The sequence below is a fragment of the Lissotriton helveticus genome, chromosome 12 (genome assembly GCF_964261635.1).
Source record: "Lissotriton helveticus chromosome 12, aLisHel1.1, whole genome shotgun sequence".
NCBI classification, from domain to species: Eukaryota; Metazoa; Chordata; class Amphibia; order Caudata; family Salamandridae; genus Lissotriton; species Lissotriton helveticus.
In genome coordinates, this window is record NC_136073.1 from 238,381,710 (window position 1) to 238,404,581 (window position 22,872).

The 22,872-nt window shown below is 42.8% G+C and overlaps 1 protein-coding gene across 1 annotated transcript in view; it reads right to left on the bottom strand.

The window, feature by feature from the left end:
* Window positions 1-9,936: 9,936 nt before the first annotated feature.
* Window positions 9,937-22,872, bottom strand: part of SLC22A31 (solute carrier family 22 member 31) — a 251,666-nt gene continuing 238,730 nt past the window's right edge. The window contains exons 6-9 of the mRNA XM_078670830.1: window positions 18,669-18,777; window positions 17,137-17,351; window positions 13,905-14,016; window positions 9,937-12,338 (exon numbers count right to left, since the gene is read on the bottom strand). Of these exons, the coding sequence (XP_078526956.1) occupies window positions 11,918-12,338; window positions 13,905-14,016; window positions 17,137-17,351; window positions 18,669-18,777 (857 nt within the window). The 3' untranslated portion in view covers window positions 9,937-11,917. The remainder of the gene's footprint in view (window positions 12,339-13,904; window positions 14,017-17,136; window positions 17,352-18,668; window positions 18,778-22,872) is intronic.

Here is a 22,872-nt window from a genome sequence, read left to right on the forward strand (position 1 = left end):
AGCCAACGTATGAGGAGAAGTCGAAGCACACTTCGGTATCTATTTCTTCTTATGTTTGGCCTTACCTGAGTGGCTTGACAACTATGAGTGCGACGCAACCCCGGGCTCTTTCTTTCGAACAGGACCTTGATCGTTGCACCTTCCCATGTCGAGCTGCTAGAAGCTTGAGGGGTCTCTCCCTTAAGGCCTTCGGGTGAATGGCATTGCAGTCGGGACAGGTCTTTGGGCCATAGTCCCGCGTGAGGCACCAAAGGCAAATAAGGCGGAGGTCCGTCACCGACATTTGCTTGTTTCAGGCACCCCATGGCTTGAAGTCGACCTTCCTAGATTACATATTCCTACCAAATCAGGAAGATATTCTCAAAGAGTCGACAATATGGCGAAAAAACCTCATTAAAAGTTACTAAGGGGTAGCTCTTCCCGGATCTGTGCTAACTGGTGGCAAAAGAAAAGAATTGACATCAGCGCGCCTGGGTGGCGCCTCTATAGGCACCGTGAATGTCACTTCCAGCACAGACGACACAGACGCCATGGGAGCCGAACGACACTGCCTACGAGTGCACAGGGGTACTGCTGACAAAACATTTACGGATCCAGTCTGGGGATAATTCGCAGGTCGTAGCACGCCGCATCCCGTAGAGGGGTGTGAAGACCCCAATGATGAAGCATGACACTAAGGGTCCTTTTGGTGTGTGAGGGGTATTTTAAAACATAGGGTGTTCCCAACCATAGTTAGGGAAACCCTTTCTACAGTGGATTCTATTTGTTTGTAAACTATTGACCAGGGGGTGTGAATCCACCTGTGAACCCTCCCTCCTCTTTTTGTTAAATCTACTTTACAGGCAGCGTGCAGCTGCGGGAGTATTTATTTATTTCACGACATATTCTTTCATAACACAAACACACTTATTGATAATACCCATACCATAGAGGACGAACATGGCCTCACCTTTGGGGAAGACGAGATTGACCGCATCCTGACGGCAGTCAACCCATTCGAGGGCCTAAGCAGCACTGAACCAGGACCCAGCATTGCAGATTGGGATGAGCTAACCAATCTACGCAAGACCCAAGTCAAAACAGCCTTACGCGGACTACTCATGACTGAGTATCTAAGAAGTAAGATAGCACCATAGGGTCTGCTGGTAAAAAACGAACCCTTTATTTTCCAAAAAGATATGCAGTTCAAAAAAGAATGGTCACTAATCTCGTGGCATTGTACACGTGATTGGCTGGTACTGATTGTGAAAACAGCCACGAGGTTAGCGCAAGAACTCAAAGTTGACATTCAGAAAATCGAAGTTCATCTAAAGACATACCAAAAACCTGCTGAAATCAAAAAAAGATTAGATGAACTGAATCAAGAAATGAGTGATTTTGAATTCGCTCTAAAACAAAGCAAATTCAACAAATTAAAAAAGGATGAAGAAAGATTCACCCCAGAGGGGGCCTACCCCTATACGAAAGTGGGCTACCAATCAAAACAAGTCAATAGTGACAATGACAGCGAAGCCTCTGACAGTGGGACATCAGGGTCAAATTCAAGCGGCAACCGTAGGCAAAACCCTTCAGAGGTAATTACAGACGACAGGGTCAACAATACCCAAGACAACGAGGTTGGAGGGGTTACCATACACAACCCAATTTCCCACAATACACAGGACCCTTCCCACCATACCATTATGGTCCGCCACAAACAGGTCCTATGTTCCAACAATGGGGTCCAGATTTTGAGTCATGCTACTTCGACCCTCAGCCTTTTTTAGGGGCACGCCCAGGACCCCGCCGAGGCAGAAACAGGAAGGGCAACACAGTAACATGGCAAGACCCGGGTCAAGAAGACCCCAGGATAAACACGCAGAGCATGACAGGGGCATTACATAACCAACCGTCAACCAGCAAGAGGGGGACCTAGTGGTCAACATTGCCCCTCTGGTTCTCACCCCAATTGATAAAGCAGTCCTGAATAAAGGCCTGGGTTACGTTCCAACGAATAAAATTGACTCCTTCAAACTGCATGTTGAGATGAAAGAATTTATACGAAAAATCAAACTCCAAACTTTCTTCAAAGACAAACCACAGGTCCAAAGAAAAGACACTGGGCTGAGACCTAAGTCCACATATACACCCCCTGATAACCAACTACCTGTGGAGGTCCTAGCCTTTGAGAAGGCTATAATGAATGATCTAAAAACACTAACCAGTTCTCAAAAAACCTCTTTCCAGAATACCAGCAAAGAGGAGCAGGAAGCCATACGGAGTCTGGAGACCCACAAGGAAATTACCATAAAACCCGCCGACAAAGGGGGAGCAATAGTGATACAAACTACGGCAGCCTATGAGCAGGAGTGCTCACGTCTATTATCTGACAGACTTAATTACCAGATCCTACGAGATGACCCAACTGAATCCATTAGGATCAGGATTGGTGGGATGGTGGAGGAAGCCGTGACATGACTGGCTAACAAAAAAGGAAGCTGAATTCTTAACACAGAAGTCGCCAAGGATACCTTACTTTTATTGTATCCCAAAAATACACAAGAACATGCAACATCCGCCTGGAAGACCTATTGTGTCTGGCATTGGTTCCATACTTGAACCACTATCCAAATTTGCAGACGCCTATCTCCGACCCCTGGTACAGGCCACGGGCACTTCCCTCAAAGACACTAAGGCAGTCTTACAGCTTTTGCAAGGTGTACCTTTCGACCCAAACACCCAACTTTTACTCAGCTTGGACGTGGAAAGCCTTTATACAAGCTTACCACATGACGAAACCCTAACAATTATTGAGGAAGTTCTATTCAGCACCAGTTGGCAATACCAGACACCCAGAGGAGTAGTACTGGAATGCATAACACTGGCTCTAACTAAGAATTTCTTTGAACTCAAAACCACTATCTACCTACAAAGCCATGGTACGAGCATGGGGAGTACCTTCGCTCCTAGTCTAGCGGGACTCTACGTACATCATCTGGAAGCAACCAAAATTCTAAATGACCATAACCCCTTCAGAGAGAATATCTCCAAATGGAGAAGCTACATTGACGACATTCTTGTCATCTGGAATGGCAACCTGTATTCAATCACTCAGTTCATGGAATGGTTAAACAATCAGAACACCTACCTGAAATTTACACATACAGTGTCAAATGAGAGCCTGGTCTTCCTAGACCTGAACATTTTTCATGAGAATGGAGTCCTGAAAACAACGACCCACTTCAAACCTACATCAAGAAACTGCCTATTAAGGTTTGACAGCTTTCATCCCCGACCCCTCCGGGAAAAGCTTCCTTATGGTCAGTTCCTCCGACTGAGGAGATACTGCACTGAAGTAGCTGCCTACAAATTACAGGCAAATTACCTCAAAATCAAACTAAAAGAGAGAAAATACCCTGAAAGTATAATAAACATCGCCATGAAAAGAGCAAGGAACAACAATAGAGATGCTCTATTAGAAGAAAAAATACCGCCAAACACTGAACAAAAAAGACCAGTGTGTGTCACAACATACAACACCCATTCAAACTAAATAACAAAAATAATCAATAAGAGATGGGGTATTCTTTCCAGCGGAACACTGAGTTTTGACAAACCCCTTTTCGCCCACAAAAGAGGGAGGAATTTGAAGGACATGCTGGTCCACACACGTCCAAAACCAGACACACCTCTGCAACTATCTACACACGGGATACAAGGCCACTTCCCTTGTGGAAACTGTGCGAGCTGCCACCTGACCAAAAGGAGCAAGCAACTTGTCTTCTGCAACGGAACCAAATGGGATCAACGGGGAATGACAAACTGCAATAGCCACAACGTAATATACATGATCACTTGCCCCTGCGGCTTGGAATATATTGGCATGACCACGAGACCCGTAAAGACCCGGATGAGTGAACATAAGAGCAACATCCGATGCAAGAAAAGCACAACCAAAATGGCGACCCATTTCCTGGAAGCAGAACATTGTGTCAACGATATTCGTTGGACAGTCATTGAGCAACTTCCATCTGAATCTGGCCTACATGAAAAAGAACAACGGTGGGTGTTCCGTCTGGGGACCCACGTAACAGGCCTTAATGATGAAATTCCATGGGGGCAACTAACTTGAAACAACGCAGTTCCATTTGATCTTCAAAAAATCAGGTCATACACGTAATGATGTGAACTGAATAGGCACACTAATATATTTTCATAGTTACTCTCAGGAATTACTTTCCCAAACAGGAATTAGTGACTACAGAATGAGCCGTTATAGAACTATCATGACCTTTGTTTCAGAGAATTTAGAGAATCAACAAATTACAACCCTTAGTATTTGTATTCATTGGTTTGTACTGATCATCATTTCTATTTTAACAAGACCACGATGATGCATCATGTAAACATACCAAATGCAAAAAATGCCCCTCTAGTTACCATAAGGTCTGCCATGATGCTAATTATTACCCAAAACTTTGAAATGCCCGATTTGAGAAAATGCACTCTTAACAACGTGCTTTCCACACTAACGTGCTTTTCCACGGATATCAGGGTACTCCATTTGTTTAATTACATCCCAATACACGTTTAACAACGTGCTTCCGCACGCGCCAACACACGCGCTTAATAGGAAGGGATTTGCAGCGTCTGAACTGTACCAACACAGGCGCATGCGCATTGCCACTGCTGAATACACATGCGCGGGACGGTAGCGCTACAAGCAGGGAGCTTTCGCAAGACCTAAGTGCTCAAACCGAGATACCTGATTCAAATTAAAACGCGATGCCCGGAACACCTTTACATGGGCATTTCCGGCAATCCGAAGGCTTCAATTAACCAATTAGTGTTAGTATAAAACGGCACGAAAACGTAAGCCAGCTCACTCTCAGCGGAGCCGCGTATGGGGCAGTCAGGTAGCAGTGTCTCCTAGACCTTCGTGAGTATATAATTAGGACTGATGGTGAAATGCCGATACCTAAAGTAAGTACCAACAAAGGCATCTGGGGGCTGAATGCATTTCTTGTTTTCAGGTTGCGAATCAGCACGCTAATCCTCTATGTTGAACAGGCTTGTGAGGCATTGGAAGAGAACTATAACAGTATGCCATTCCTATTTCCCTTCCTTTTCTTCCTCACTTTACACCAATAACTCCAAGTATTATCACCACCATAGCTGAAACTCGATAAAAAACTCGTTTCTTAGAGAGTGTGTTTTATGTTAAGTGTAATGCATGTCTTGTATGTGTATTTTTTTCACACTAGGCACGATGTCACCGGTAATTTTACTGCATAGTGATTGGAGCCCACACATACTTTTATCTCCACAGGTCCCTGCGCCTAATGTTTTTGTTCAGAAGGATTGGACCACCAGAAAAAATATTTAGTCCTTTTCCTTTTCAGGTCGAATTTAACGACTTAAAATCAACTAGTAGGTACATATAATATGTCCTGCACATATATTTCACTTTTGTAAGTCTTTGTTTTATTTAGAAACACGTGAGTAAGGTGGGGATTTGTGTACCCTGTCCTGAAGAAGGAGCCCAGTCTCCGAAACATGTCGTCACACACACAAGGGAGGTAGTGCACATAGCCTTGCACTTAAAACCTTCGTTTCTGCACGTTTTTAATAGTGCCAGTTCGGGGGCAGATAAACATTTTTTCATTACCCCACGATGCAGGCCCTTTTTAAACTTCACTCGCCGTCTTTAAACCTCACCACTCACATAAGATACCTTCACACACACCACACATAGTCTTGATTAAGTGCTCCCGCGTAGTCGCAGGTCGTAGCACGCCGCATCCCGTAGAGGGGTGCGAAGACCCCAATGATGAAGCATGACACTAAGGTACCTTTTGGTGTGTGAGGGGGATTTTAAAACATAGGGTGTTCGCAACCATAGTTAGGGAAACCGTTTCTACAGTGGATTCTATTTGTTTGTAAACTTTAATACCTCAGCCTTCCGGATCTCCCTCAGGACAAGGGGACAGGTAAAGTGACCCTCATCAATCTTGCAATGCTCAATTGGAGTCCAAAACCTTGTTACACCAATGCCCATAAAGTGGCAAGGGCCAACTAAGGACAAATCCTGTTATTCAGAACAAACCATGAATGGTGGTGCCCAGACCATCCATGGAACGTAATATTCAGGCCCGTATGTGTAAGGACGTCTATCAGATCGTCTCCAGTTGTATAAATTACGATGTACCCCGGATTGCCTGATTCGTTCAGCAAACGAATAACCATGGTTGGGGGGAAAGCATATCAGCATCTGAAGAGGTGTTCTTTCCACTGGCTTCACCCAGAACCTCGCACTAGTCCATGGGGTTTTTATAAGGTTTTATTCTTCAGGTTCCATTCCTCCGTATGTACCAGCCCAAATATTAGATGCATGGCCTCATAAAATTCTCGTAGCTGGGCAGGGGTCACCCGGCTCCTGGAAACTCAGGAAGGTGCATAGCCAACCCAGATGTTGGCTCAACCGCAGAGCTAGGCCGCGAGCGGTGACACTCCATCTCATCAGCCAACGTATGAGGAGAAGTCGAAGCACACTTCGGTATCTATTTCTTCTTATGTTTGGTCTTACCTGAGTGGCTTGACGACTATGAGTGCGACGCAACCCCGGGCTCTTTCTTTCGAACAGGACCTTGATCGTTGCACCTTCCCATGTCGAGCTGCTAGAAGCTTGAGGGGTCTCTCCCTTAAGGCCTTTGGGTGAATGGCATTGCAGTCGGGACAGGTCTTTGGGCCATAGTCCCGCGTGAGGCACCAAAGGCAAATAAGGCGGAGGTCCGTCACCGACATTTGCTTGTTTCAGGCACCCCATGGCTTGAAGTCGACCTTCCTAGATTACATATTCCTACCAAATCAGGAAGATATTCTCAAAGAGTCGACAATATGGCGAAAAAACCTCATTAAAAGTTACTAAGGGGTAGCTCTTCCCGGATTTGTGCTAACTGGTGGCGAAAGAAAAGAATTGACATCAGCGCGCCTGGGTGGCGCCTCTATAGGCACCGTGAATGTCACTTCCAGCACAGACGACACAGACGCCATGGGAGCCGAACGACACTGCCTACGAGTGCACAGGGGTACTGCTGACAAAACATTTACGGATCCAGTCTGGGGATAATTCTAAGGTAAGGAATCTGCGACTAGAAGTCTCTATCAGATATTACCACAATTATTATCTAGTCTAATGAACAACACTCTCGAAACAAGCTTGGAAGCCCTCAATGGTTGTATGTCAAACAACTGAGTATTAATTATCAACCTGTAATAAAATAGTATCAAGAATATTGAATGTTACTATATCGTCATGGTAAGTATATATAGGTAGGTATGGATTTTACACACTTACCGCAGGGCAGAAGAAAATAAATGGCCAACATGTGATTTGCACCTTGTGTAATAAAGTGCTGCACAGAGACCAGCCTGGTGAATATTTGATAGGTACTAGTGGAATGTGGCAACACTTGCGTGCAATCCAACCAAACCATATTGCCTGGGTAAAGATGCAGAAACAACATCAAGGAGGAAAAGCAAGAAGCTTCCAAACTGTAGTACTGCAGCAACGCAGCATGAAGACAGTAGTTTGCCACATACTGCACAGAATGTATGCAAGTTGTTTGTTCTGTGGAAAGGACGGCTGTATAGGTTTAACCACCAAAACAAGCCTCCAGACTTGCAATTTACAATCAAAATGTAGGCATGTATGCATTAGTCAATGATAAGTCACATTTGTCTAAGTGCAATGGACAACCCTCTGTTTTCTTTTTTTAAAAGAGTACTGCACACTTTTCTGAGATGAGCAGAATGGCACACAACTTTACAGCTATGCTTAAAATCAAATATTGAGATAATACATGTGTAAGCTGTTACCTGAAATTTGTAGATTCTTGAACAATGTGCAGTAACTCAAAAACATTAGGTAAGTTCTGCATCTAAAGAAACACATTATAAACCTTCACTTTACATACAATTAATCTTTAGCTATGCATGACAACCTTTTCACAGGGGCTGGTGGCCACACATGCAACAATGGATAATCTTTTGTTAAAAGAATCTTTGACTTTTTCACAGATTTTTGGTGATATGCCTTACCACTAAGTCAGAACCTACTTAAATGAGTGCCACCGCAACCGACAAAAGGTGTGTTCAGACTTTTGTCATCGCTGAGAAGCAGTGCTGCTTGCACCTGAATCTTTACTGGTAGGTAAACCATGCGCCAAATGACCATCAACATGCACAGCCACACTTGACTATAGGGCATACCGTATGTCCTTCATATGCAGCGACGAGTATATGGAGTTTAGCCTGTTCAGGATGCTAGACCTTTTACTATCTATCTTCTTTTTTAGAATGATGCCAGTGTTAATGGACAAATGCAAATTAGAGTATCATGAATGAATTAATCAACAAGGTCATTTGATATGTCATCAGTGATGTCATTTGATATGTCATCAGTGATGTCAACCAATGATGTACTTTAGCATTTCATGAGTGATGTAATATGCTAGGTCACAAGCAGTGCAGGATGGCAGCTCAAGTTTTAGTTAGTTCACTACACAGTAGCTGGTGAATTTCAGTAGTTTTTGGTTTTTTAAACATAAGTTCATGTCTCATTTCCACACCTAACTATAACGTCACTTTAACTTGACTTGATGATACATATCCTGGTAGCCAACACTGTGGACACAATACTATTGCAGGCAGATAATCTAAACTCAGTAAAATGGCAGAACGTGCCACAATTGAATGGCTCAATGCCATAAAGTGCAAGAATTTTCTTACAGTTCTGTTAAGTAATTAAGTGACAAATTTTGAGAGGTGGCCAAAAGGTTTCCCATAGAAAATGATATGCACGAAATGTCGTGTCAAAAAGAGTATTTTCCCATTATTGGGTTAAGTTGGTGCCATTTTCAATTAATTATTGCATTTAGCCTATTAGAGGTCCGCGTAATTAACAAAGACATTACATTTGGGTGATTTAAGTGCTGCTTAAAGAAATTGGGCACTTCTTTACTATTCCAGTTATTGATGCCATTGTTGAGAGTCTTAAAGGGTAATTTTGATTGCCACACTCCCAACATTTCTTGGGAGCTTGGTAGTGGTTTTACCAACTAATATATTCAGGTTTCGATTGCATCCTTAAGTGTAACATTATGTTTTTAACGAAGAAAGTAGTTTTCATTGCTGCCATTAACTGAACTTGCAGATTCTGAAAATGTGACATTTTGTCACTTATTGAATCCTTATAAGAGGTCGGGTGTATGAGTTTGGTAAGCTCCCGCCCCTGACTTCCACTTTGAGTTGATGGTCACAAGTGTCAATGCAAACAACATCAAACTCATTCTTTCATCATTGGGCTATTGCCAAACTGTGTTCGAGGACATAGCGTAATTGTAACACCAATTATTTACAGCACTTTTCAGACTGCAAAATCTGTGTTGTGAGGTACCACATAAATAAGCAATAATTTAATATTTCACACATTTCAGATGAAGAAAGTGTTTCTAAGACATTATCGTATAAATCAAGACATTTTCCTACCAATGTTCTTTACAATAACCCAGAGGGTAAGTGAAAATTCCTTGTATTTATTGGACATGAAAAGGGCTTTGTTGGAATGTATCAACCATATTTAATGAGTTTTTTTCGCTATGGGAGCAAACAAAGTTACCAACTGGTTAAATGTCCCATTCCTCAAAATATAAGTACTCACTAAACAAGAGGGAAGCAAATTACAGTTGGAATAGCTCATTGGCTACATCTACAAAGCAGTGGTGTGACACTCATTACCGGTCTTCACACAGCACTTGGATTGGCTTCCAAAGTTAGTGAGTGGGTTAGTTGTCAGTGCAGCATTTACCCTTTGACATTTTGGCACCAGGTCTAGAATGAACCCCCAAGAAAGAGAACTAGAAAGATGCACAAATAGACCAGGTGGGGAGGCATCTGTTTAAGTAGGTTTTCTTTATCTGCATAATACCTTCCCATAAAAATAATATTTGTTTGACAACACAGATCACATGAATTTATAACATATCAATTGTGCGAAGCGAGAAGTTTCTCCCCTTAACTCCAGTTGTTGTGTATCTTTCATAGATTCACTTGCAATTCAGTCAACAACAAGGAAACAGATGAGGACACAAAGGATGCTTTCTAGCTTCCCTGGCCCAAAAACGTATAAGACAATGATGGCTAAGCTGAAAGAATTGTAGGGTTCCTGTTGGGATACAACCAGGGATCTAATTACATACATGACCTATAATGATCGTCACAAGATCTTATTTTATACTTTTTCAAAGACATCTTTGGCTTTTGTCACAGGGCAGCAAAAACAAGTTTAAACTATAAACCATACCAGGTACAAAAAAGTGTTAAAGGGGAGTCAATCTACTATAGCAAACCAGGAACATAAACAAATATCCATAGCAAACATTCATGTGTCAGGAAATAAGAAATATTGGAGATACACACAAGGACACCATTCAGCTTGACGAAAACCGACAAACGGATAAGATTATGTGTAGTCATACATTAGGCAGTGAATTATACAAGGGCAACATTCATACTAAAATAGAGTGACATCCGTGCCCTAGGGCAAACCACGCTGCCTTCTTAAAACTGTATGATCCTATTAAACTGCTTTCAAGCTGAAATTAATTAATTTAAAATACGGGACAATTATGCTCGCCTTATGCAGATTGCCAACATTTATGTTTTAGTTTTTTCCTCAAATTTCATTTATTTGTTACCACTGACACACTGCCTTATTTTATTTGAATTGTTATTGCTCTTTTATCTCATCAAACTTTTACTATTGTATTGGCACCTTTTATTTGACTAATAAAATTCTTTTGAACTTAAAACACGGGACAAGACCTGTGCCAAAATGAGAAATAAAATCACAGTATGAATAAAAAGTGATGATTGCAGAAGTATGTGTGGTCATCTAGCACATGTGTGTTCAAGTGAGTAACTACTCCATTTCTCTTTGGCTTGAGTGGAAAAAGGAAAAGAGTGCAGTTTTTCTCAAACTGCACAATTGCAATATTCGCAAACAGCGGATTCGTCGATCCTTCCTCTCCTTGACTGAAAAAGGTCACACTGTAACAATATTAGCACACATGTCCTGGCCTACTAAAAGTGCCGCAAAATCAGCATTAGCAGGTTAGTCCCTCAACCCAACAGAAGGTCCTCTGTCGAATAGGACCTCACACCAGCACAAGCTACTTCAGAATCCTTTGATTTGGTAATGCAAGTGTGAGGGCATTTCAAAGTTATAGTCATTGAGTTTTCAGAGCAATGAACCCCTTTTGACACAAAAATATTGGTCACTTTTCACTCTGATTTGATGCTGCATTTATAGTCCTGGTATCAGTGAGAAATGCAGCTAAAGTTAAGAACACAGATCAGCAGCAGCGACTACGCTAAAACATGGATTTCCCAATACTCAAAATGTAACCACTGCAGCAATAACCTTTTGGTTAATGTACCAATCTCCACAAAGCTGAGCACTCGTTTAAGGCACAAACACATTTAGGAGCGAGCACTCCGTGGCGGTACGGATCCGTGTACCAGGTTGCACTCCATCGAGGTATAGATGCATGTAACAATTAAACATTTGTGTGCGAGACCATTGTCAGTAACAGCAAAAATGCAGTTGAGACCTTGATAACTCAAAGAATGACTCATTTGAGGATCTAGAGGCTAAAAAAAAAACTGAACCCCAAAGGGAGTAGCAACTTCTGTGACAGGGACTATTCAGCTGAGGTACCATTCACTGTAACAGCCAGCACTTGTCGGAAGCACTAATCCATGTAACAATGATCAATCCTCGAAGCATCTGTATCTGGAACCGCAGACACTCACTTGTGGCATTGTATCCAGAGATATAAATAAGGCAGGTGTGACATCTGATGACACAGATCCTCTGTTAGGCCTCCTCGTGCAGTGTTTCAGTTTCCTCTTCATTTACCATCTCCTTGAGGAGTTGGGACCCTTCGCGCCCAGTACCTTCCCGGCCGAGCATCTTCTTGGTGGCGGTGACCAGACGCGAGTAGTTCTCAGGGTTGTACTCTCTGCTTCTTTTGCGCTGGGATAGCAGTGGGAAGCCATCCACAGTATGGGACAAGAAAAGAGGCGGCCGTCGCAGGTTCTCCCCATCCTTTAGGGATTCTGGAAGGCACTTGCGCTTGCTCTCGGGCAACAGCATGATGGTGAGTACGGAGAGGATAGCGAAGGATGAGAAGACAACATGGTGCAGGAAGAAGCCTCGGTTGTTCTGCAGGTCCATGAGGGGAGCTACAGCTTTACCAACAAAGCTGGATGCCATGATGAGCCCCAGGCCAGCACCCCTGCAATACGAAGAGAGAATAGTGAGATGCAGGCAGGGATGTGATAAACATGATACCGCGGCAGAAACCAAAGCAGTAATGAGGAGGAATTGTGACACACGGACCCCTGCAGTAATGGGACTAAGATGTGTCCCTGGCAATCACTGCAATGAGAGAGAATGCCAAACAATAAGAAACGCAATAGCCAGATGGACTCAGTGGTGAAACCTGGAGCAGATGGTTTCCTAAGTGCCGGCCTTATGGCCAAGGGACTTACGTTGCCTAGGCTGAAAGGTCAAAGGATGTGCAGTTGTGACAATTTGGTCATTAAATCCTCTTGTGTGAAAAATGCCCTGCTGAAAGCACCACATCCTTTCAGGGTGCCGAAACATGTTGAGTAAGATAATATATTGGATCTGACATACAGACCTGCATGTTTTTAGACTTGTGATGGGGACAGCATGAATAAAGTCTATACCAGTTGGTAGTCCCTTTGTACAATTTGTATCTCTCACTGTTTCTCCTTACACACATTTGCTACTCAGACATAACACACTACCTATCTCCGTTACACAACGTTTGCAACAAGTCCATGTGACAAACCGGACTATCCCATGACTCCTCTCAGTTTCAGATGTGGAACCCGATGATGAAGAGTGACACGCTAGGTGGGTGAGGAATCATGTTTCCATGGGAACAATAATCCTCAATTCAATTTGAGGTAGTGCTTCAAGCCCCACACAAGTGGAAATATTTGTTGGTGTCTTTCAGGAACAGCCTTGTTTCTCTGTAGCAAAAAGAAAAGAATCAGGCAGAGGCTAGGTCCACAGAGTGACAAGAGACATTTGGAGCCAGGCCAGAGCCACTGCAGTTATGAGAGCAACAAATGTGATTCAGGCCAGAACCTATATATTAATGACACCAGGCAGACACTAATGAAGCAAAGAGAGAATCATATGACCCAAACTGAGACTCCTGCAGCAAGAACAAAGAAATCAGACCAAGTCTGAATCCTCTGCAGTAACCTGGGCAGATCCCCCTGTGGACTGAGAAAATGATAAAAGCAAAACCAGATCCTCTGCAGAAAATAAAGAGAATGACTGAAGGTTAACAGATCCCAAAGGAGATAAAGAGTGAACTAGATGTTGAGAGGTCAGTAATGTGGAAAGTGAGACTGCAGGTGCGTTTGAGGCTAGTGATGTGGGGAGTGAGACTACTGGAGTGTTTGAAGCTACTCATAAGGGAAGTGAGACTCTAATAGAGCAAGTGAGGCCAGTGGCATATGGACTGACACTTTGCTACCAGGGTGAGACACTAGTCCACCAGGAACATAACCAAAAGTGCCTTGTGATCAGTGGGGTGAGCACTGGTGAGATGAATGAGGTGAGTGAAGTAGGAATTGCTAACTCTGCACCCAAGTGTCTAAGGTGATGGAGGTGGCAAGGAATTAGTGCAAGGTCAAGCACATGTGTGATGGACGGAAGGTTCCAGATCCCACATTATACTGAGGTGGCTCCTCATCCCCCTCCTATCACTGGTAAGGGAGCGGTCGCCAGCTACACGGCTAGGGGTAGAACATGAACTCACCTCACAACCGTGGGAAGGATTTCACTGGCAAAGAAGATGCTCAGCATAACTAGGCCATGTGATGCCAAGGAGCCCAGGATGGATATCGCTAACGTGAGTCCCTCGTATAAATCTGAAAACACAAAGCCGCAATAGAGGGGTTTACAGCCAATACAATGAAAGACTATGGCAGTGAAAAAGAATTAGTGATGAACAGTAACATTAAGGTGCCAGTAATGTATAATACTTTGATATGGGGAATAGGGAACATTGGGCATGCGCTAATATTGCAGCCACCATAACACACCAGATCACTACTGTTGTAATCTTCCTTCTTTTTTCCTCCTCCTGTTTTGGTACGTTCCTCCATGTCCCCCCCCCCTCCCAATTGGTATGTTCTGCCAGAGCTTGCCTTAGAATGTTGGCATCCATCTGGCAGTCTTGTAGAGTGGGTGGCAGAATAAAGCCTACTTGACTTCCCTCTGCTTCAGAGATTCTTCTTCTCAACAACTACCAACAAATCAAAATTGCACAAAGACCACAACACAGCAGTGACACAAAAGCGATCATGTCCCAGTGACAGGAAAACCAATGTTGGGTAGAGCCAGACGTGGGTTCCGTGCTCACTGTGCCATTGGATTCAAACCGCATCTTTCTGAAGAGGCACAAATAGGCTGAAAGTGGTCTGAGGTTGATTGTATTCATTTGTACATGGGATCTGGCATGGCTGCTCAGGCTGGATTGTACCTATTCAATCAGGAGAGGGGCAGTTTTGTACATAGATCCTGAAGACAGGAAAGTCATTTTATTAATCTCAGATTAACTTAACCACACCATTCTCACTAAGTAAACAGAGTAAGAGTCGTTGATCAGTATGAATGGCAAGTTTAACTTCACCATAAGAAAGTTTTGAAATATTCTATTGCCCATAGACAAGCTACAGCCTCCCTCTAAACGGTAAGATAGTGCAATTTAGGTATGTTCGCGCACCCTAGATGCAAATCCAATGGTGTGTTCTTTTCCTAAAGAGTGTTGTGTTAAGACTACTCAAATGCCTATTGCACTAGCACGAACCTTCCGTACCCAATTTGCATTAGGACTGATCATGGATTTAAATTTGTTTGAAAGCCTACTTTTCCTATATACCACAACCAAACACAGTGCACCTTCAAAGAAGCCTTTTAAATGGTTCTGCTATTAAAGCACAGCCAGGAATAAATCAAGCATAACACTTGCACAAGCCTAAAAACAACTTAATCTGCCCCTTTTTAGAGGGAAACGTATCATTCTTCATTGCACTAAAAAGGTCACTTTCAGGCAGGATTGTTTTGGAGGTTATCATATGCCCCAAGCTAGCAACAAACACAACCGATTTATGGCACATAAAGCTACTGCATTCTGCTTTTAGCCGTGCCATTAACAAGGTCGCTAAACTGCATTCTCTCATCGACGACAGGCACAAACTAAAGGTTCGGTCCCACGCCTGGATGGTTTTGCAATCCTATGGCACTTTAGAACCAGCAGCATACCTCAGCACGACATATCCAGCCTATTTAAAGAGAAAGCTGTTGGCCATGCAGCCAGGGGTCTTGTCATCTTTGGCTGACCAACCAGCATGGAAACACAAAGACCCTATTGCATGCAGATTATGTGATGCTAAGAAGGAGGACATCATACACTTGGTTTGCATATGACCAGCCTAAAGAAATTAAGTGCTTTACTGCTGAAATCCACTTTCAACGAACGGGGGATACAAACTTGTTGGATGGCCACAGTAAAGAGCACTGACCCTTCGGACCCCCAGAACAATTACAAACTTCCAACATTGCATGGTAAACTACTTAAATATTGCCAGGTCTCCCTGGGAACAGCATAAAACAAGGATGTTTTAGTGACAATATGGTCCTCTAGCAACCAAGAACCCAGGTCATTATCTTAATCGAATGATATGTATCTATAGCACAATATTTCTTCTGCCAAGATTTTTTGACGACAAGCATTTTATACTAATCGATGCAAGGAAACATTTATTTTTGTAGTTTATGGTATTCGATCGCTTGGGTCTGTCACAGTATTTAATATTAACGGGTACTTTAAGAAAAATGCTGAAAAGGTTACCTTTTAAGGGAACTAACAACTTCCCAGCCCAATTTTATATGTTTGTGTTATGTATACCGTTATATTGTGAAGGTTTTTATTAACTTAAAACAATTCTGACTGAATGATTCATAGGCTCTAGTAGTATATTAGCTCTCATACTGAACTTTATATGCTTGATTCCTTTGGACGTTATCAAGCGTCCTCAGGTACTCTACTTTGTCAGATAAATACATACACTTTCTAATGATTATTCCGTGAATTTGAAGATCTCTCTCTAATAACACATTATGCTCGTAAACTGTCTTCGCAAAGATGAGAATGTCCTCTTGATTTGCCATCACATCGAAAAGAATGTACATTAGTTCTTGAAACACACAAGATGATGGACGGAATGTTGCACAATGGCAAAACATTCACCCCCAGTCACAGATCTGAGTTTAATACATCGTTATTTTGCTCACCAAGCCACCCCAGTTCAGAAATGACCATATGCAAATCAGTCTTGAACCTGTGCCTCATGGGAACAGTCCAGACCGTACTGCCAAGCCATGTCTTTCCTGGACTGGAATCAAGCATCCTAGGACCGGTTTCTGGCTATCAGCCGTCTTCAGCCAGGATAGCTTGACTCCAGTGGCTTAGTGAGCACGGGACCCACGTCTGGGCATACCCTTCCAACATAGGGTGAACAGCAAAACACACACGCTTTTGTACCACTTTGTTCGCCATAAGTTGGCAGGGTATGCTCAGACGTGATTCCCTTGCTCACTTTGCCACTGGATTCAAGCAAACCGGGCTGAAGACGGCTGAAATGCCAGAAACCGGTCCTCGGAAGCTTGTTTCCGGTCCAGGGAAGGCATGGCTTGGCAGTTCGGGCTGGACAGTTCCCATGAGGCACAGGGTCAGACTGATTTGCATATGGCCATGTCTGAACTGGGATGGCAGAGTGGGCTAAAGAACGGTGATGGAATAAACCCAAATCTGTTGACTGGGTGTGAGTGTTTGATTGGTTCGGATGCTCCGTCCATCACCACCCCCTTTTGTACCATTAGTTCTTGAAAGACAGCAATGCTCAGGGAAGTGACTGGACCATATCATATGCAACAGAAGATGAGAAGTTGTGCTAATGCCGTTCACATAAGGGCTTCATACTCACACTGTGTTAGTGCCAAAAGCAGCAGAGAGGAGATCCCGGTGAGGATGGCACACAGCAGAAGGATCCCGCGGCGGCCGAAGCGGTCAACAGTTACACACAGGAAGATGCAAGCCAAGGCCTCGGATCCGGCTAGAAGGAAGTACATGAAGTACAGGGGAGGTCCATAGCCCATCAGGTTCCGTGAGAAGCACTGTCTGATGCCACTACCGATCAATCTGCAGACAGATGCGGAAGTCCAAGAATTGAAAACAGCTGGGAGAGTTATAACATGAGTGAAGAAGACTAACGGAGCCAAAGAATAAAGTGGGAGAATCAACCAAAGTAGAGGTAAAAGAATGAGCCAACCATATGTAAAGTAAAGGAATGACAATGAAGTGAACCAGGTTAGGGAATATTTAAACTAAGGTGGGGTGAGTTAAGCAGAGTGACAGAGCCAGGCTGAAGGTTCTAGCTTAAATCTAAAGAGTGGAAACTCCAGCCATGAAGGATCTCAACTGAAGGAGGAAGGAAGCAAAACGCGGGCAAATGAAGAAGGCAAAAAGTAGAAAATAAAGGAAAGGAAAGGTAGTGCAGGTGAGAAGGAGGGATGTGTTAAGAGGGTTGTTACATGCATTGCTTTATTGCAACCTCCAACATTTCAGCACACCTTCAGATATTCTCTAGCATTTACTACCGTCTCATTCAATTTTTACAGAGCATTTTGAGAAGCTCAGTATCGAACTTCAATGTGAGGCCCCCTTCTGTTTTTACCTACCCTTCTTAGTATAGGCCATAGCTCTAATTATCTCAAGGAGATCCAATCATCTTACTCAAATCTGCCTACACAACTTTCTCCGACCTATTATACCTTGTTTCCAGGTTCTCACATTCAAGTTCCAATGTCTGCAATTCTTCTCCAGTCACTTTAACTACCTTTCTGTCCGGCTGTATCTGCTCTTCAAAAGATCTTCTGCCTTTCTCCCAGTCCCCTGCACATCATTCTCCAGACTCACCATCCAACTTTCACCATTCTCGCCAACCTTTCCTTGTCCCTCCAGCCACCTTTTAAATTCAACCTTCCTGAATGCTCCTGGGGCTGATTTGTTTCCCCTGCCACAATATCTGCCTTTCCCCAGATTTATAAAAGCTTTTTTATGCCTTGAACTGGCATAGCCACTCTTCTGCCAAGTCATACCCTTAATCCCCTTAACTGCTGCCTTTGGGCTGGTTTTAAGGTCTGTGGTTTGGCTTGAAATGTATACATAAAGCACAAGTCCAAGCTCCATTGCTACACTGATACTCTGTGTACCCCCTGAAAGGCTCATTATGAGTTTTCCAGTTTGAAAACAAAGCTGGTTATAGCCCAGCTGGCCCCACATGTGCATAAAACAGACAAGCAACCTGATTAGATGATAGACATAGCAGGACACAGATACGTGGACTGAGCGGCAGAGGAAAAGAGCAACATTGATGAAAAACAAAATAGGAGGAAGTGGAGAAGACAAAAGGCAACACCTCACAGAATTTCCAGTGTGAGTATGGCTCATGCTTACGCTGTGAACCCCAAGATGAGAGTATTTTTGCCGATCACCCGTGAACGAAAGATCTCGTAGATGGTGTAGTAGTGGGGAAGTGGATCATCCTCGGCCAATGCATCGATCTCTGTGGGTGAAGAGCAGTAGCAGTGAGTAACAACATGACAATGATACAAATTGTTGTGCCCCCAGCATATAACCTTCCTTATTCCACTGCTCTAATAGTGATGGTACAACTGTGGCACTCACACTCTCCTCTCTAAACTATTTAGGGCTATTACCAAGCATATTTATCAAGAGATTCCTCCCTATCCTGACCCCAGAGAAAGTAATTAATGTGGTGACTTGTTGGATATGTTAAATAATGGGGGGCAGACATGTGCCTCAGGTACCATGGTCATAATTGACTTTACAGAGGACATTGCCACTAAAATGTTTACCTTTGCACAACTATCAGAAATGAAAAAGAGCCACCTGCCTGCTGACTCAAATACACCATCCCAGTGTACAATCTCTGCAGCAATATATTGTGGTAGAGCTTCAAAAAGGTGAGGTTCTAATTACAGCACACCAAAAAATATATTTTAAATGATTTCAGTCTTTATGAGCGTATTGCACAAGTGAAAGATTGAACTATTGTCACCAGTAAAGTTTATGAGACAACACAAGATTCACACAGTATAAGGATAAACAATGGTCCAATGTAGAGTCAAAAAGAGGTCCTCTTCAGATAGCGTTATTTTTGTTATTCTTCTTTATTCAAAGTTCATAAAAACAGGTTTTCCCAGCATAAACATCGCCAACACGTGTTTCGTCTCACACAGAGACTTCATCAAGGCATAAATAATAGTAGGAAGGTGTTCAATAAACCGCTCATGAAGTGAGGACACAACGTTATGTGTTAATAGTGGGATACCCCAAAAATAGAGAGTGTAAACACATAATTGAATTCACTTAACAGGAGAGTCAGCATATCTATCTTGACAAACGTATCTTCATTCATTAATGAGAAGATGTATCATAGGCGAAAAAAGTTTGGGTATGAATTAAGGATGTAAGAGTCCAGAGTTATAGGAAGGATCCCGTAGCATGAATCACACAGTATCCAAGGTGAGCAAGTAAATTTGGACGAACTCCCTGAAGGGTTAAAGAAGTCCGCACTCGCAACCGTGATAAGTTGCAATCCGCCAAGTGGCAGCAGCGCTCGTAACGAGGACTTCTTTAACCCTTCAGGGAGTTCGTCCAAATTTACTTGCTCACCTTGGATACTGTGTGATTCATGCTACGGGATCCTTCCTATAACTCTGGACTTTTACATCCTTAATTCATACCCAAACTTTTTTCGCCTATGATACATCTTCTCATTAATGAATGATGATACGCTTGTCAAGATAAATATGCTGACTCTCCTGTTGAAGTGAATTCAATTATGTGTTTACCTCACTCTTTATTTTTGGGGTATCCCACTATTAACACATACCGTTGTGTCCTCACTTCATGAGCGGTTTATTGAACACCTTCCTACTATTATTTATGCCTTGATGAAGTCTCTGTGTGAGACGAAACAAGTGTTGGCGATGTTTATGCTGGGAAAACCTGTTTTTATGAACTTTGAATAAAGAAGAATAACAAAAATAACGCTATCTGAAGAGGACCTCTTTTTGACTCTACATTGGACCATTGTTTATCCTTATACTGTGTGAATCTTGTGTTGTCTCATAAACTTTACTGGTGACAATAGTTCAATCTTTCACTTGTGCAATACGCTCATAAAGACTGAAATCATTTAAAATATATTTTTTGGTGTGCTGTAATTAGAACCTCACCTTTTTGAAGCACTATTTCTGGTTGTACATTCGTGTGCACCGATATAGCACCTTTAGGTAGTAGGTGCTTTGAGTTTCTTGAGCACCCATTGTATACTATTCGACTGTGTTTACTTACAACACGTATTTACTTATTTGTATTATGAAACATATTTTTCTTTTGAATGTTGCAGACTTTTCCATTTTTGACACTACTACCCTCTCATGTTGAATATTGTGGTAGAGGATAACAAAAGCTGCTGATGGGACGGGAACTATCAACAGAGCCTTGATCCATGATATTAAGAACAGTCATCTGCACATCCAGCTGGGCCATTTCCATTCTTCTAATTGGCCTGCACCGGGATTGCCACTTTCCTCATCCATGTTGATGTTCTAGGTATATGCTTCAGCTCTAAGGCTATGGCCTTCTCCACGGCTTTCAGCAGAGATTGAATTGCTTTGAATGTTTTTTGCTTTAGACTAGGGAAGCGGATATCCACATTTTTTTCAAATCACTGGAATGGGATTCACTTTGTATCGATTTGTTCACAAACTGAGAACCCAGCAGCCATTTTAGAGTTGCAAAGCTTGACGACCGCAAAGGAGCGGGGGAGGCTCTTATAGGTCACAGGGCATAAAACGTTTACGCGATCGCTAACTTGACCAAGAGTTGCTTCCAAGAAAGAAAAATTCCAAGAAAAAAACTTGTGCTATCCTTGTGTTTGGGTAAAACTGGCAAACCGAGCTCTCCAGTACCTACTGATGGTATACTGTTGGTGATAATTTGTCTAGAAGTTTCTCCATAGAATCATCATAAATCACCTGACACCATTCCTCTTTGGGGGGAGAGGGAACAGGGGATACAGTGCAGCTTGCAATTGAGATTTAGAGATTTAACATGTTCATGTCCAGAGTTACCTGGCCTCTCGATTTTATCAGTAAAATAATTCTTCTTTACCTTGAGTGTACTTTCTAAATTCGTCCTTACTTTCTTCTTCATATGAAGTTTCAGCTCTCTGGATTTTTTGCCAAGCTTATGAAGCCCCTTCAACCTCAGCTATTGCAGTTCTCAGGTCTTCAGAAAACCAGGTATTCATATTATTTGTGTTTTTTGTAGACCTTGTATCTCTGAGGCAAAAAGATTAGGAGAAGAGATAACAGCCTCAATATGGGGGCCCATCAGATGAGCTAGTCTTTAGTAGGTGATTGGGTTTACAAAGGGTTGACTTATTATTATTTATTTTTTTAGCCCTCTATGCTTTTTCCGGGGTCAGATTCTAATCACTCCTGTAGCGCTCGGTTTTCCAAAGTTTGGCTCTGATTCGGAGCAAGATGCACCCAATCGCACAGAATAAAGTGATATGATCAGACCTACGCAAGTTTTTCTTGAGTAGGTTTTTTTAAAACTGTGAGCTGGCAAGACAGTATTCACTCCAGGTTGAGCCCTGTACAATGAATGTAACCTCTGACCAATGGCTCAAAACCAAGATCTTGTAAGGTATGCCAAACACTGGCTGCCTGCAACACTTGGCTATCATGAGACCACAAAACTGACATCAACTGAGACTTGCAGGGCTGCTAACATGAGGGATGAAATGATATCCACCAGTTTGGACTCAAAACCCTTCTCTCCTTCAAAGGGGCTGTACACTAACATAAGAAGAGTTTCTAAGGGGGTTGGGGGGAAAAGTTTCATTACAAAACGCCCACTTTATGATAGGCTTGCAAATTGTGTAGCCTCCCAGAGTACATACTGCACACTTGGTAAATACCAATTGTGAAACGTTCTGTATTTAACAGGTACCCCATCTGCATCCCATTCTACGTTGTGCGCCCAAGAATGGAGGATATATACAAATGGGCATGATATTCCCTTCTGTGAGGTTGAGAAACAATGCATCTGTACTTGGACTATAACACCAAGTTGGACGTGAACAGAAGTTTGTGATCAATTCGGTATTATAGCAGTGATCAAAATTGGGGCCTACGTTTTCATAAGCCGGTGATATGTTGGTCGAAACCTGATGAATGGGCAATATTAACTAATGGCTCATTGTTACTCCACTGCCCTTGCCATTAAATCTGTCCATCCTCACTAACCCCTAACTCTATGGAATGGTCAAAAGCAGGAGGGTCATCAAGCCAAGTTTCTAGAATGAGTATCAAGATCATGAATCAATAGATCACCAATGGCAACGCAGTGTGCATTTACTAAACATGCAAATACTAATGCACTACTCACTTTAGATGATGGTGTCAACTGTAGGCGGCTGATTGATATAGTGCTTGATGCAACAATAAGTGAGTTTGGGTTGGGGTTACAGGCCTTATGCCCACTGATAGCACACATCTGCCCGTCACAATCGGTATCTGCCTACTGGTTCAGGGAGTCTTATGTTCAGCTAAATAATGTG